Consider the following 17,648-nt stretch of genomic DNA (forward strand, 5'->3'; position numbering starts at 1 on the left):
AAAACACACTCTTAACACGACCGTATTTTCTTCTATCCGTAAATACTGTCCGTAAATACGGATCCTAAGTCATCCGTATTTTATCCTTATGTACGGAACTGTATCCGCAAATAAGGTCTGTAATGTATCCATATTTAATCAGTTTATATGGATCTGTAAAAAAAAGAGTGAGGCTGCAAATGATGTCACCAACATGTTGCATAGCAACGCTTCCGTAAATACGTACGGTTTACGGATGCACATCCGTATCCGTCTGTATTTACAGAAGCACCCATAGGCTTCTATGGGAGAGTCTGTGCCGTATTTACAGACAAGAATAGGACAGGTTCTATCATTTTTTCAGCATGGACACCCATCCGTAAAAATACGGAAAGGTGTCCATGGCCAATAGAAATGAACGGGACTGTAATTACGGTCCGTAATTACGGATGAAATATACAGTCGTGTGCATGGGGCCTAAGCATAAACAAAAAGCAATAAAGTCCCTTTGGCCCAGTCCTGGGTTTTCTGTAACACAGAATCTCCAGCATAGCACTTGTTTGCAAGTAATGTTACTTTCTGAAAATTTGTTGTGTCAGAGATCTCAAGATATGGTGCTGTACAGTGCATCATAGCCCAAGATGGAGGCAAGAACAGATCTTATTTTTGGACATGTCTCATTAAACTTGTCAGAAGATAACTAAAAGTCTTTTATGTCTACGGTTGTTTCTAGCTGTTAACTCAATGTGCCATGCAAAGTATATGTTGCACCAATAAGTTCTAAATAAATGAGGCTATGCAAATAGACAGGAGAATGTATGTACTAGAATAAATGATCACAGGTTCCTAGATGCTGAGATATAAGATACGCTATTTTGTGTGTTTATCCCTAGTATTTTTTACATACATTAGTTATCTCTGAATGAACCAATAATTGATCAGTCATGTTCTGTGAAAGTTTGCTGTTTAAACATTCATTTCATTGACAGTTCTTGGCTGCAATTTCAGATCACAGACTTTGGTTTGTCCAAGTATACAAGTGGCTCCTCTACCCGTGAACCTGAATACTGTGAAGGAGTTGGGGGTACCTTGGAGTATATGCCCCCTGAAGCATTTCAGAAAGGGTACCATCCAAGCACATCAACGGACGTTTACAGGTAAATTATCAATCATTAATATTTTTATCTATTCTACCATTGTTTGTTTGCTTTTATGTTAAGGATTTGTTGACGATATGGTTCATGGAGATACCAAATATTTTTTTTAAATGTATTTTTGCCATGTTTATGTAATTAAAATTTTTAAAGACAAAGAATTTGTTACGGCATTTTCACAGCACAGGCCAGGGGGCCTTACCTAACCCCTTGGAGAATTTTTGTTTTTGAATTTTCGCTTTTCCATTGTTGCAATCCTAGAGACATCATTTTTTTCTTTTTCCTTCAACATAACCGCTTAAGAGGAGTAGTAGAATTTAATTGTACCATTTAATGTACCATGTAATGTTTTGGGAAACAGAAAAAATTCTTTGTGGGGTAGAATGTGAAAAAACTGTGATTCCTCTATGTTCTTTGGATCTCGTTATTACGGCAGTCGCCATGCAGGAAATATGACATGTAACTTTATTTTGCGGGTCAATACGATTATGGCGATACCAAATTTATATAGTAATAGTAGAAGAAATGTAGAAGTAGAATAAATCCGATAACACAAAAATATCTAAAAACCAGGAGCAGCAACTTATTTTAAAGGAAAAATTGTCCAAATTCTTCCAAAATTATATATGTTATAAAACATCATTAGCGCTCTACCTGTTTGACATGAAGAGGGATATAGTAGTATTCATTCGCCTCTAATTACCAGAAACGAGGTCAATCCCCACCAGCTGATCACTGAGTTTTATATTTAGTTTATATAACTACACAACTTTGGAATATAAAATATGGGGATAGTGCAATAACGCATTCACGGTGGGTAAATATTCAAAAGGGGTTTATTATACTCACAAACTAGCTTTTAAATCAGGCATATAAAAATAAAATTTTGGCGTGGCATCCACCATTGAAACAACCCGACGTGAGTTTCGTCTGCCCCTAAAGAAGCCAGTCCGAGAAAAACTTGAGACAAACTGTTACAATGGTGGATGACACGCCGAACTTGTATTTTTATACGCCTGTTTTAAAGCACGTTTTTGAGTATAATAAACGCCATTTGAATATTTTCCTGCTGTGATTCCGTTATTGCACTATCTCCATATTTTATATTCCATGATTAGATGTGATCAATAACAGGTGGATCCCCCACTGTCACCGAAGCCGTCAGTCCTGCTGACATGGTGGATTCAGGTTTCAGCGCAAGATACAGCTTCTTTGTATCCAGGATACATAGACACTGTATCTGAAAAAGTAAAAAAAAAAATACAAACAAATTACAAAGTTGCACTAAACACTAAAATACAGTTTTAGTAAAAAATAAAGATAAATAAAATAAAAACGTTTTCAAAGGTTTAGAAATTGGGAACTTTGGAAAAGAAGAGGCCGTACTGCAGAGGAAAAAATAAAATAAGGGGAGGCCTCTATGACTTAAAATAGATGGGAGGGACATAGAGTTGGTTGGCCTATGGGAATGTAAGGATAGGGATGGTAGGAGGGTTATTGGGATTAGGGGTGGAGATTTAGGGGGATGTACCTGTTTCCTCGTGGTCTTCTTCCCTCTCTTCGCCAGGACACAGAAGCAAGAACATGTCTTGCATTCACGCAGCGTCTGACGAGGAGGTGCTGGAGCAGCTGCGGATCGCGGCAGCATCACAGGGTCCTGGATGGCTGGGGGCACATGTAGCGGCACTGCTACACGGCCACGCGGGTGCTCCTGACCAGAAGTTGGTTGTGGCGCTGGGAGCGGGCTCGGAGCACTCCATCACACCGCCGGTCTCGTCACTGCTGGAGCAGTCGGAGGTACGGGACCGGTGTTCCAGGGGTACGGGTAGGAGGCGAGGAGAGCCCGTCTCCCCAGTGACTCAGGCGGTGGCCGTCACTTCCGGCGCGACGCGCAGCACGAGGCTTTCGCGCCTGCCCGCCCGGCTGAGTCCAGAAGTGATCCCGCGGGCGCGGCGGCGCAAGAGGAGCCCCTCAGTGGACCCCTCAGGCCAGACTCCAGGGCGGCCTGCTGCTGCTCTTCCACCTGGTCCTGGGAGGAATCCCAGAACGCGGCAGCGCCCGGTGGCAGCGACGAGGAGGATGCGGCCTTCACTTCCGGCCACCCCCTCCTTCTTCTGTGCGGGGCAGAGGGGCAGCGGCGACCCTTCATGGCAATGAGCCAGCCAGAGGGTCAGCTTATCATGACAGCGAGCTGGCGGTGGAGGATGGTAGGAGCAGAGGACAGAGGATGCGGTCGGTGATTGGAGTGCCAGGTACTGAACAGCGTGGGGCTGGTTCAACAAGCCAGAGGATGCAGGATTTGGAGCGGTGCCAACAGGATGATGCGGTCGGTTTCCTGTTTACTGGACGGAAGTTGGAATTCCCCGTGCACACACTGCCAATGCGGACAGCGCCAGAGGGGAACCGGAGCATTGGAGGACGGTGAGCTGAGGGCCTCTTAACGTGAACATGGGGGTCCGGCTGACGGGTTCACAGCCCCAGGGCAGCCTGGTGAGTTGACGCCTACTTTACCTTTTCCAGCTTTATTGATGTCGGGTGTCGGTGCGGATTGTGTTGCGTCGGGTAGCGTCGCGGCGGAGTCAGGGGCCCCAGGGTTACAGGCGAGTGTGGGGGGGATAGTCTGGCGGGGCAGCTAGGTGGCACTCATTCACAAGAACAGGCGATCGCGGCGCCGGCCGCGGTTTGGCGGGCTCTACAGTTAGCGCTCCGGTTCTTCATGCCGGGGCGGCGATACCCGTGGGGGCGGCAGATGCAGTGGCGGTGTCAGTGCAAACGGAGTCGCAAAAGGAAGTGGATAGGGTGCGTCTGGATAATCGTGCGCGCGGGGAGGTGTATGTATGTTATGACGGCCCGTTAGGGGCGCATTTGAAGCAGGAGGTTAAAGAGCGTATTTGGAAAGATGAGTACGTGGAAATATTTTCCCATCTTCCGCTGGAGAAGTTTAATTTAGATAAGGTTAAGCGGGATGAAACGAAGAAAGACGAGGAGGAAAAGAGACGGTATAGGTTGATTCCAAAAACATTTGTCAATTGGATGCAGGCTTTTGCTATTTTGGCGAGTGTTGTTTGGGAAAAGGCGCCGGACAATTGTTCTGCTTTATTTTGTTATCTAGACACGGTGGGGGAGGCGCATTGGGTTTATGGGGGCCAGGCTTGGCTTCGGTATGACGAGCAATTTCGGCAGAGGAAAGCGGTGCACCCACATATACGGTGGGATCACAAGGACATAGCCTTATGGTTGAAGGTTACGGCGCTTTTTAAACAAGGGCAGTCCTTTCCTGGGAGCGGGAATTCAGCAGGAACTTCTGGCGGGAATAGTCAGGCCTCGGGTTCCAAACTTGGGACGTGTTGGCAGTTCAACGAGGGGCAGTGTAAATTTGGAACAACATGTAGATTCAAACATGTTTGTTCACACTGCAGTGGGCAGTCGCATGGAGCGTCCAAATGTTTTAAGAAAGGTAGACGACAAGGGGGAGCCAGCGGTGCGTCTGGTCATGGGGGAGACTCCGGTGAAGCTCATAAAGATGGCCCCCTTTCTAAGTAGATACCCTGACAAGGAGGGGGCGCAGTTGATTAGTTCGGGTTTTGGTTCTGGTTTTGTTATTCCGCCTCCGTCTCATGAGGTCCCTTTCACGCAGCGCAACCTTAAGTCGGCATATCAGCATGCTGGGGTGGTTTCAGAGAAACTTAGGAAGGAGGTTGATCTTGGCAGAATGGCGGGTCCATTCGGTACGGTCCCAGTTCCGGGTTTAGTGGTGTCTCCTTTAGGGGTGGTCCCAAAATGGTAATGTAACAAGTTCCGGCTCATACAGCATTTGTCGTTCCAAAAAGGGGCGTCGGTTAATGATGGCATTGACCCGGATCTGTGTTCCGTGGTATATACGTCGTCTGATGCGGCGGTGGCATTGGTGCGAGGTTACGGAAGAGGAGCATTGATGGCTAAGACGGATATTCAAGCAGCGTTTCGCTTATTGCCGGTCTATCCGGACAACCAGCGGTTGTTGGGCTGTTATTGGGAGGGGGGTTATTACGTTGATCGTTGCCTCCTTATGGGTTGTTCGCTGTCCTGTGCGTATTTTGAGGTTTTTAGTTCTTTCTTGGAATGGGTTGTTAGGGAAGTCGCCGGGGTGGAGTCTGTTATTCACTATCTCGACGATTTCTTGTGTGTTGGTCCGGCGGGTTCGGGGGTGTGCGCGAATTTGCTGGAAACAGTTGACTGGGTGTCGCGGGAGTTTGGGGTCCCCTTGGCTGTGGAAAAAACGGAGGGTCCGGTGACGACCATTTGTTTTTTGGGGATTACAATTGATTCTGTGGCGATGGAGTGTAGATTGCCGGAGGATAAGCTGGGGGATCTGCGGTTGGAAGTGGATAGAGCGTGCCGGATTAAGAAGATTACACTACGTGAATTGCAGTCTTTATTAGGGAAATTAAATTTTGCTTGCCGTATCATGCCGATGGGCAGGGTGTTTTGTCGCCGGTTTGCAGTGGCGACCGCTGGAGTTAAGGAGCCCCATCATTTCATTCGTTTGGTGGCGGATCACAGGGAAGATTTGCAGGTTTGGCTCAATTTCTTGGCGAAGTATAATGGTCGCTCTCTTTGGATGTCGTGGGCGCTAGACAGTTTTGATTTGGAGTTGTTTACTGATGCGTCAGGTGCCGTGAGGTTCAGGGCGTTCTTCAAAGGGCAATGGTGCGCGGGACAATGGCCGGTTTCGTGGGTGGAGGCGGGCTTGACGAGCAACTTGGCCCTGCTCGAACTGTTTCCCATCGTGGTCGCAGTCACCATTTGGGGAGACAGGTTCCGGGATAAGAAAGTGCGCTTCCATTGCAATAATCTGGGGGTGGTGATGGCTATAAATAACACTTCGGCGTCATCCCCTCCAGTGGTTTGCTTGTTGCGTCAGTTGGTGCTTGCCTGTTTACGGTTGAATGCGTGGGTGGTGGCGGTGCATGTTCCTGGGGTGGAGAATTGTGTTGCTGATGCGCTTTCTCGCTCGCAGTGGGATCGTTTTCGTCATCTGGTTCCGGACGCGGAGTTAACTGGGGTGGACTGTCCCAGTCATCTGTGGGAGCTGGTATCCGGGCGGCAGGTGCCTTGATTGAACGTTCACTAGCCAGCTCCACGTGGTCGGCTTATGCTGCTGGATGGAGGCAATGGGAAGAGTAGGTGAGATCTTTGGGTGATGTGTGTTCTGATGATGATAGGATGGTGGCCTTGTTGTTTTGGTTGGGGGAAGCGTTTGCTAAGGGCTGCACGGTCGCCAAGGTCAATCGCTTTGTGGCGGCCATTGCTTTTGGTTTTAAATTACGGGGGTTAGTGGACATCACGAAGCGTTTCTTGGTGGGCCAGGCATTGAGGGGATTGAGACGGGGTGTACGGGTACGAGATCAGAGGCGCCACGTGTCTTTTCAATTGTTATGTTCGCTAGAAGTGGTGGTGTGGCAGGTGTGTCATTCAGTGTATGAGAGCAAGCTGTTTCGGTTGGCTTTTGCGTTAGCCTTTTTTGGAGCGTTTCGGGTAGGGGAATTGGTTTCGCCCAGTTCGGTTAGACCGGGGGGCTTGCTGCAGGATAATGTGGATTTATATGAGGACAGGGTGGAGATAGTGTTGCGACGGACAAAAACTGATCAGACAGGTGTGGGAAGAAGGGTGGTATTGTTTGCAGTCCCGGGACATCCGGTTTGCCCAGTTTTGTGCCTCAGGGAGTAATTAGAGGGATCAGGCCTTTCGGATGCTCCGTTGCTACGACATGCACATGGCAAGTTTTTGTCGCGTTTCCAGTTCATCTCGGTATTCAAAAAATGTCTGGTGGCTTGTCAGGTGCAGGTGGACCAATACTCGTCTCACTCTTTTCGTATTGGGGCGGCGACAGAGGCGGTGAGATAAGGTTTGGATGATGCAGGTGTGCGGCGGATAGGGCGTTGGGAGTCTGCGCGTTTCCGTTCTTATGTTCGCTTGCACATGTTATGATATGGTAATGTGTAACATGTTCCGGGTGTGTGCGTTCCGCCTGTGAAATACTTGTGTGAGGCAGTGAGTGGTGGTGCGTGTATGTTTTTTCCTTTGTTTTGCAGGCCATGACTCATGCATGGTGTGGATTATGGGACACTCCTTTGTGTACTGGGGTGCCCTTCGCGCAGATGTACGGCCGGATGGTCGACAGCTCAGGATCCCTCGGGACGTGGCGGTCCAGCAGTGGATGGGTATTCGAGGAATGACATGGAACAGGGTGTTGCCTGAGTTTCATAATTTTGTACTGTTGGATAGGGCACCGGAGGTGCTGGTTTTGCATGTGGGGGGCAACGATTTGGGCCTACGCCCTTTTCGGGAGTTGTTGCGGGACGTCAAGCATGATTTGCTTTGCTTATTGTCCACATATCCTAATCTGGTGACTGTGTGGTCGGAGATGGTCCCAAGGAAGAGTTGGCGCATGGCTCGCTCGGTGGCGAGAGTTAAACAAGGCCCGCATTAAGGCTAACAGGGCTATATCGGGCTTCATGGCACGTAATGGCGGGGTTGCGGTGCGCCACTGGGATTTGGAGTCCGGGACAGGAAAGTACTGGAGGGAGGATGGTGTGCACCTCAATGATGTGGGAATGGATATGTGGAGTCTGGCTTTGACTGATGGAATTGAACGAGCGGTGGATGTGTGGAGGAGCTCGCAGGCTTGTGGTGGTCAAGGCCTATTTCGCTTTGGCGGGGGGGGAGTCTTTGAAGTAGGTCGTAAAAAGTGGTGGGGGAGAATGCATCACGGGATGCACCCCCAATTGGTCGGCTTCTTAGGGTTTTAACCCTTTTTGAAGGCTGTGTTATATATGGTGGTCATCTGCAAAAGGTAATTGGTGCCCCCGGGCCGGGTTACGGCTGGGGGTAAGGTATTGGTGGGCAGATGACCAAAGTTAAATATCGGTAGCTTCAAGGACTTGCCCCTGTCATTCTGGTTGTTAAATAATGTTATGACCCTGATAGGGTCGCAGTTGGTTATTTAATGCTATGAAGAATTCCTTTTTGGGGATTCAAAAAGTTATGGTATTTAAAATTCCTTGTTATTTAAATAATAAACGGCTGCTGTGGCCATTAAAATCCAACTCTGTTTCAGTGTCTGCTTTGAGTAATGGGTAGGTTTTCTAAGGGGAAAAGCGACTCGACTTATTTGAGTCATGGTATTGCTAATCCTTTTGATTACACTCTATAGATGCAGCCCTCAGTATTCTAACTCTTCCCAAGATGGCTGGATTACTGACAACTTACTGCAAATTGACTCATGAACTTTTAGTCCATGTTCTAGTCTATGTGTATAGTCAGATGATCACATAAAAATCCCCATCAGGGCTGTCAATGCCATCTTCACATTTGATCTTGTCTTACACAGTATTTCATTCTAGCTTCAGACATAGAAGGTCTTATTTAAAGTGTACCCAACTTTTCAGGTGACTTTTCAGAATTAGCTGTCATGTATATACATGAGGAATTACACTATTTCTTGCCATTATATGATTTTTAGATGGCATTTCTTATTTAGCAGTTTTCCCCTCTGTGGGCTATCTTTCTAATTCTCAGTTGTTTCTGAGCGATCATGTCATCTGTACACTAACACACATAAAAGAGGAGAATCCTGCTCTCCTATCTATATCACATATATAGAAGCAGCTACAGCATGGAGAAGATTATACAGCAGGACTGAGTAGAGAATCAAGCACTAGGGTGACATAGAAATCTTACCAGAAGCCTGTATCTTTGTCAATGCTCCTGCTTCCTCCCTCTGCTTAGCTCTCCCCTCTCGAAAGACTTGCATAGCCAGGCAGTGAAGTGATACACCCTCACCTTCTTCAGCCTGTCTGTAACCAGTTACGGACTTTGCCTGACAACAGGCGATGGACAGCAGATTACAGAAAGAGAGACACCTAGTGGCAGTAACTTCACACAGAATTTGCATGGATAAAACAACTAAACTTTAACAGTATGTAAATTACAAAGTGGATCTATATCAGGTATATGTCACGGTCCTTGGGTATGTGGACCCACAAGGCCGCTCCGTCGTAGCAGTCTATCCAAAAAGTCTTTAGCACAAGGGTACCTGTAATAGTTCAGACAGACACGAGGTGTAGCAGAGATTTCGGCACAGATGGTTCTTGGTGTGGCCGATGAAACAGATGTGGCAGATGATACATACACGACTCCAACAATAGGCTTAGGCTCAGGAACAATTACTGCAACAGCATACAGGATACGGGAAGCTGGATACGGGAACACTGGGTGCAGGATACAACTAAGGGACCGTTTGCAATCCGAACATGGGTAGACAACAACAACGCACAGGCAAGGAGTGTACTAGGGCAGAGCCCTTTTTATAGTCCAGGGTGATCTGGGGATAATTGGGTAAGTCTTTGCATTTGCGCACGATGGCCCTCTAAGGCCAGGAATGAGCGCGCACACCCTAGAGGACACTACAGAGCAGGACAGTCGCATGTGCTTTGAGGAGGGAGACGCTGGCAAGAAACCAGAGGTCTGCGGTCGCGGCCGTTGGAAGGTGAGAGACAGCGGCGGTCCGCGACCGTGGCCATTACAGTATACTATTAGATTAGTATAAGTTTGAAAAGTTATTATCCATTTAAAGGGTCACTAAATGAGATTCCAGGGCAAGTTTGAAATATGTGCCCCCATCTTTTACTGGAATACATTTACAAAACATGTCTGTTTGGTACTTTTGGGCGGTCCAAGCCAAAAAGGAGAGATAGCAGATGTAATCAAACAAAGCAAGAACTTCTAACACAAAATGACAGTAGTACAAACATGAGCACCCGCAGCTACACTTATTCAACAACATTCAAACCAAGTTTAAACTAGGTTATATTATAAAAATAGGTATTAAGCAATTCAAGTCAGTAGGGTAAGCTGGCATCTGACCCTGCGGACACAGGAGCATCTAAAAATTTTACCGTCTCCCTTTATCTTAATACAATAATCTCTCCCTCAAAAAAAATTATTATTTTTCGGACCCTGGCATGACCAGGGCACAACAACATTATAAGCTTGTTCAATAAACTAATTACCTTGAAGTAGGGCTGTGAAATTCATTTTTTTTTAAAATTCAGTGCAGATAACCAACTTCACCTTCCACATATCGCTTTTCAGTTTGTTTTTTTCTTGGTTTCAACTGTATCTGGGTGCTCAGGATGCAGAGACAGTGAAATCCTATGGTAGAGCAGGGAGCCGTCAGAGACCGGAGGAGCAGAGGGATCTCCTCCTTCTCATTGTTAAAACGGGATGGGTAAGTATGTGTTTTATTATTTTTGCTAGGCACTATTATGGCTGTGTGGGGGCAGCTTTAGGGGCATTAAACAGCGTGGGGGAAGCTATCAGGGCATTATACTGTGTGGGGGCAGCTGTGGGGCATTATACGGTGTGGGGGCAGCTATGGGGGCATTCTACTGTGTGGGGGGCCGCTATAGGGGCAGTGTCAGGGGGTATATTTTATACAGTAGTATACAGCAGGCCCAAGGGATAAATATTAATTTAATAGCGTGACATCTCGTTAATCGGCGCTCGATTGCTTCTTTCACAAGGAGCTATGATTGGTTATGTATGGGGACGAGCGCTCGTTACTACGATCACTCGCCCCCATATGTTTCCTTTCCATCATGTCGGCAGCACATCTCCCTGATTACACAGGGAGTTGTGCTGCCAACAACGATAATATTTCTTGTTGCATAAATGAGCAGGTCAGCCGATGAAAGAGCGTTTGCTCGTTCATTGGCTTATCGTTGCCCTGTTTATACGGGGCAACAATCGGGAATGAGCATTCAAAGGGCCCTTAACTAGGCTTCCAGAGGTACAAAAAAGCGGTCATTAACCCCCCCTCCCACCCTCTGATAATAAGATGATTCTGCTCATTCGAATCCAGTCTACACAGTAAAGCTGACGAGTGAACTACAAAAAACAGGAAGTTTCAGCCTATTGTGTCTGCTTTAGCGGCCATTATGAAAACAGGAATATTTTTTTTTTTAAATGATGTGGATAGTAGAAAAAAAAAACCACCAAAATGATTTTTAAAATGTGTTTATAAAAACACCCTGATTTCAATTTGATGTAATTTTTTGATTATACCTTTCCTTTCTGGGCACATTTAAATATACATATTAATAATAATTTTTTTTCTCTCTTAGTTTCGCCATCTTATCTGCTGTTGTGCTTAGAGGAGAAAATCCTTATTCTGGTAGGAATACAAAACGTTGCAGGCTTTTCTGATAGGATACAGTGAGAAACAGAGATTGTTTGATACTTACAGAAGAGATTGTTTGGTAGTTACAGACATTAGCATTCACCACTTACTGTGAACTCAAGTGTCACTTTACTTTTTCCATCATGCATTGAGATACGCAGGTAGCACGCTGGACACCGGAAGAGTATTGTGTATGGGTGTAATTAGAATTATACCTGTGCACAAGTCTCCAATGATGTACGGTTTACTCGTCGTGCTACCTGAGTTTCTCCACTTCAGGGACGCAGGTACTCATTTTAAGTCATCAAGATGTTCCCTGACCAAACAAAAGCGGCTTTAGACATATTTCTAGCAGGGGGTACACTATAAAACATAATACATTCTAATAGATGTTCTTTCTCAAATTACGACAGATTTCTTTTAAAGGCATTTTTAAATGTTAAAGAGGTCATCCCATCATTAAAGATATAAAAAAGTGAAATCCTAATGGTAACCCGAACACTTTTGTAAAGTATTAAAAAAAATATTATTTGTTTAGCTGAAATAACGTTAAATGGCATCGATTAGCGCCTCCTGGTGTTGTTATTTTATATCTTTGTGCGCGTCCACCAAAAGAAGCTGTTTTTGGCCACATTGAACAACGCATTGATACTACTGGGTTATAAAATCGTCTTTCTCTCTGCTTGTCAGCGAGAAAGCTAAGCATGCGCAGCAATTCTATTATTACACTGACAGCTGGAGTAGAGAACACTTGTAATGTGCAAGCGCAGTCTCTACTCCAGCTGTCCATACCAGCCATGTGACTTGGGATAGGGAGTGAGAAAAATATACAGACATACCATTACACTGTATTACTCCTGGTAACAGAAATAGATTAGACGTGTTTTTACTACATGCTGGGGAATGCCTCCCGGGGGTAACGTTGGCACTCTGCGCTCGTCGGTCGACTAAATACCTCTACAAAGAAGCCCAGCTGCAGGTTACCTTTGTTACAAGCTGTACGACTTCTGGATCTCCACACTGCAATGCGCGAGCACTTCTTTCTGCTGCTGGTGTTGCTGGGTCTACCCATAGGTTGGGCGCACGCTCACTTCCTGCATCTTATAGGGCCAGCACACGCACGCAAATCCTTCTCCAGCCTATCCCTGTCAATCACCAGGTATATTAGTCTGTTTCACTGGAAGCACCCTGACTGAGCTACATTGGAACAACCTAGTTTGTATCCTGCAAAAGGTCCTGTGTGCATCTGATTCTAGCCCGGTATTGCTATCTGTTATCAGCCTGTATTCAGCTATGCGCTACCAGCCTGTGTCCAGCTCTCTGTTATCAGCCTGTATCCAGTTATCCGCCTGTATCCAGCTACCTGCTCCTGCCTGTGTCCTGTTATCCGCTGCCAGCCGCTACTCTTATCGGTGGAGTAGCTCCGTGGGTCCACAACCCGCTGGTCGTAACACTGGGGTCTATACTACAGGGTGGGCCATTTATATGGATACACCTAAATAAAACGGGAATGGTTGGTGATATTAACTTCCTGTTAGTGGCACATTAGTATATGGGAGGGGGGAAACTTTTCAAGCTGGGTGTTGACCATGGCGGCCATTTTGAAGTCGGCCATTTTGTATCCAACTTTAGTTTTTTCAATGGGAAGAGGGTCATGTGACACATCAAACTTATCGAGCATTTCACAAGAAAAACAATGTTGTGCTTGGTTTTAACGTTACTTTATTTATTCTTTCATGAGTTTTTTACACGTTTCTGACCACTTATAAAATGTGTTCAAAGTGCTGCCCATTGTGTTGGATTGTTAATTCAACCCTCTTCTCCCACTCTTCACACACTGATAGCAACACCGCAGAAGAAATGCTAGCACAGGCTTCCAGTATCCATAGTTTCAGTTGCTGCACATCTCGTATCTTCACAGCATAGACAATTGCCTTCAGATCACCCCAAAGATAAAAGTCTAAGGGGGTCAGATCGGGAGACCTAGGGGGCCATTCAACTGGCCCACGATGACCAATCCACTTTCCAGGAAACTGTTCATCTAGGAATGCTCGGACCTGACACCCATAATGTGGTGGTGCACCATCTTGCTGGAACAACTCAGGGAACGTGGCAGCTTCAGTGCATAAAGAGGGAAACACATCATCATGTAGCAATTTCAGATATCCCGTGGCCTTGAGGTTTCCATTGATGAAGAATGGCCCCACTATCTTTGTACCCCATATACCACACCATACCATCAATTTTTGTGTTCCAACAGTCTTGGAGGGATCTATCCAATGTGGGTTAGTGTCAGACCAATAGCGTTGGTTTTGTTTGTTAACTTCACCATTCACATAAAAGTTTGCCTCATCACTGAACAAACTGAGTAAACTGTTCTGTGTAAACTGAGGGTCCTGTTCCAATTTTTGTTTTGCCCATTCTGCAAATTCAGTGCGCCGATCTGGGTCATTCTCGTTGAGATGCTGCAGCAGCTGGAGTTTGTAAGGGTGCCATTTGTGAGTAGCTAATATCCGCCGAAGGGATGTTCGACTGATGCCACTCTACAGTGACATGCGGCGAGTGCTGCGATGTGGGTTCTTGCTGAATGAAGCTAAGACAGCCACTGATTTTTCTTCATTAGTGACAGTTTTCATGCGTCCACATTTGGGCAAATCCAACACTGAACCCGTTTCACGAAACTTGGCAAGCAGTTTGCAAACTGTAGCATGGGAGATGGGTGGTCTCGTAGGGTGTCTTGCATTGAAATCTGCTGCAATGACCCGGGTACTGCGTTCACCAGACATCAACACAATTTCTATCCGCTCCTCACGTGTTAACCTCTGCGACATGTCAATGGCTGTAAACAAAGAGAAGCTTGTAAATAACTCATGAAAGAATAAAGTAACGTTAAAACCAAGCACACCATTGTTTTTCTTGTGAAATTCTCGATAAGTTTGATGTGTCACATGACCCTCTTCCCATTGAAAAAACTAAAGTTGGATACAAAATGGCCGACTTCAAAATGGCCGCCATGGTCAACACCCAGCTTGAAAAGTTTCTCCCCTCCCATATACTAATGTGCCACAAACAGGAAGTTAATATCACCAACCATTCCCATTTTATTTAGGTGTATCCATATAAATGGCCAACCCTGTATATGGAAGAATATTATTCCCATTATGTTACTTCCTCTGCACCCTCTTTTTTTTTTATTTAAATTTTTTCCCCTTCCCTCTTTTCTTTCTCTTGGTATTTGTACTTTGTACAATATATTCTTGACTCCAGTGTGGGGATTTTCTATATTGAATTTCTTGTATAAATGCCTTTCTTAATGATGGATTTTTTTAGCCCTATTAACAAGTGTAACATATTCCCTACAACCATTGAATTTAAAAGGGGTTTCTTACCCCTAAAAATAAGGGTCCCCCATTCTTGTGACATGGCAGGATGTATGACCTATGGGGGGCAATGGCTTTAAAGGTTAGTATGTTATAAAGATTTTTTTTTCTATGAAATTTATTTTCTAAATTTTAAAGTTAAATTTAATAACCTGAAGCACCTCTGGAATCTTTCTTAGCTTCCATTAGGTTAGAATTAAAGGGGTTGTCTCATAAAGACAACCCCAGTCTGTATACCCTGTTAGGGCATATAGATGTCATTGAGAGGAGTCTCCCACTCAGGACCCCCATCTAACAGCCTGAGCAGAGAGACCATGTGTAAAAGCACCTCTCACTCTGGTGGAATTAAAGGCTATGTATCCCTTTGAAATCGTTTTTGTTTTGTTTTTTCAATAATAAAAATGTCTATCAGTGTGATTTGTGCAGCTTTCTAAATACTTTTTATTAAAAATTATTTTAATTTTTTGAGATACAGCTGCTTTGTATACTGTTTACAGAGCAGCTGTATCTACCGCTGATACCTGTATCCTTCACTTCAGCGGCACTGACGGGTTCAGTGTCAGTGGGTCCTGCATGTTTTTGACACGCAGGATCCACCTGATATCAATCAGATCTAAGTCATGAACCTGGATTTGATCGGTAACAGCTCGATCCTGCGTGTCAAAAACACGCAGGAACCTCTGACACTGAACCCGTCAGTCCCGCTGGCCTGACGGATTCAGGTCTTAGCGCAAGATACAGTTGCTCTGTATACAGGATACAAAGCAGCTGTATTTCAAAAAGTAAAAATATTTTTTTTTAAAAAGTGTTTACAAAGTTGTACAAAACACACTGATAGACATTTTATTTAAAATAAAAAACTATTTCAAAAGGTGTACATAGCCTCTTTATGCTGTTCATGTATTAGTTTATTACATGGATGGTCATTCATCAGAATTCATCTCCATAATACTGCATTTTCCCGGCAGTGGCCAAACAAGGATTCCTTCAGCAAAATTAATTGTTTGTTGATGCTGGTAGCCAGAGCCACAGCAAACTGAAAGCATACCCTTTTCTTTTTTTTAAATCTGTCTAGTGTAACACAGTAAATGCTAGATGGGTATGAGGGGGATGCAGCTGCAGTCTGTCTGCCTCAGCTTGTTTGTGAGAGAGGAGGGAGCAGCAGGGAGGAGAAATTTAATTGGCTTAGAGCACACAGAACAGCACAGTCTTTTTGTAACGATATATACTCTTTAAAATGAAAAAACTGACTACATTTATATCTCTTCTCTGTCAGTTGACATATCTGCCTTGATACGTGAACTTGTTTCCCGTGGCCAACGTCCATGTCTTCAGGCATTGGAAAATGAGATGTCAGTGAAATATCTAAATGAGGCAATTAAATTTACTAAACGCTGCTGGGATAATGACAAGTCCAAGAGGCCTCCCTTCAGTGGTAAGTAACACCTGTCAAGCAATAATAATTGGATTATGGTTAGTGTTTTGTCTGTACCCGATATGCTACATGGCCAAATGAGTCTTAAATAAAACAGTGATTACTCTGTTATAGACATGCATACATGTATTCTACTAAAAGGTATGATAGATCTTTAATAAAAATAAAAAAAAGATCAGTGTTCATGAGTATAATAGAGTGACCCCTGGAATAGGCCATCAATTTTTGATCAGTAGGAGTTCCAATTCCCAGCACCGTCACTGATCATTCCGTCATTGCGTCTTCTTCATTGTTTACACCTACCTAAAGTTGTGGTTGTGGCTGTGCCTGGTACTATCTGAAGAAAACAGCACAAATTGCAACTGAACAAAATATATGTTTTATTGGCAATCCACAGACAAATGGTAAATGGTTTAAAAACAATAAAGGCAGATATAATGCAATAAAGAGAATAAGCCTCATATCTGCCTTTATTGTTTTTAAACCCAATAAATCCCATTCACCACCTCTTTGTCTGGACTTGAAATTGAAACTAGAAATGCAGTCCACTAAGTGAAGCAGTATCTCCTTACCAGATTGCATGCATAGAAAATTCAATAGAAGATAGTTTAATCTCAGCGTGTTGTCCTGCAACGTCTGTCGCCAGTGTGAGGCCTAATTCACACGAGCATGTTCGGTCCCTGATATACAGTCCATATGTCGGCCATATGTCCCGGACCGAACACACTGCAGGGAGCCGGGCATAGTTATCTATGGCGCTAGGAGTCCCTGCCTTGCTGCCGGAAAACTGTCCCGTACTGTAATCATGTTTTCAGTACAGGACAGTTTTCCGCAGGGACTCCTAGCGTCATAGACAACTATCCCATGTTGAATTCAAAATCCCTTATGTTAGCCTGCATGGGGCGTGTCAAACATGACTCACCCTATCACTTGTCAATTTTATAAATGAAACTAGTGTTTATTTACTACGGAGAACAACTGAATATAAATAGAAGCAATATCATATGAATATGGATTAACACTAGTAATACTCATATGAAATTAGTATGTATGACCAAAAAAACAGAATATTGTTCCGTTTTGCTCCATAAAGAAATATTGTATTCACTAAAGATTGGTATAAATAATATAACATATGTTCATTATATATTTTTAATTGACCAGACAGTAAATTGCAAAAAAAAGTATTAAAAAACCCCCAAAACAATGAAAAGTAAATAATTACAACGAATCCGGTGGTGTCCTAGAAAAGGGAATATCCTCTCATATTCAAGTGGTTCAGCATTTTATATTAGATTAACATATAAAGTGATGTAGAGATACAACATACGAATAAGACTTTGGGCTTCCAAAGATTGTAAAGTATGGATCCAATAGGATTCTCTACATTTAAGTATTTTGATACGGTCACCACCACGACGTGGAGGTGCAGTTTCCTCCAAAACCTGATATTTCAACTGTGAAATAGTATGCTTTAT

At 44.5% G+C, this 17,648-nt stretch overlaps 1 protein-coding gene across 1 annotated transcript in view; it reads left to right on the plus strand.

The window, feature by feature from the left end:
* RIPK3 (receptor interacting serine/threonine kinase 3) overlaps window positions 1-17,648 on the plus strand; it is a 76,089-nt gene that overhangs the window by 11,963 nt on the left and 46,478 nt on the right. The window contains exons 3-5 of the mRNA XM_075863403.1: window positions 988-1,136; window positions 11,300-11,349; window positions 16,012-16,170. Coding sequence (XP_075719518.1) covers window positions 988-1,136; window positions 11,300-11,349; window positions 16,012-16,170 — 358 coding nt within the window. The remainder of the gene's footprint in view (window positions 1-987; window positions 1,137-11,299; window positions 11,350-16,011; window positions 16,171-17,648) is intronic.

The sequence above is a fragment of the Rhinoderma darwinii genome, chromosome 1 (genome assembly GCF_050947455.1).
Source record: "Rhinoderma darwinii isolate aRhiDar2 chromosome 1, aRhiDar2.hap1, whole genome shotgun sequence".
NCBI lineage: Eukaryota > Metazoa > Chordata > Amphibia > Anura > Rhinodermatidae > Rhinoderma > Rhinoderma darwinii.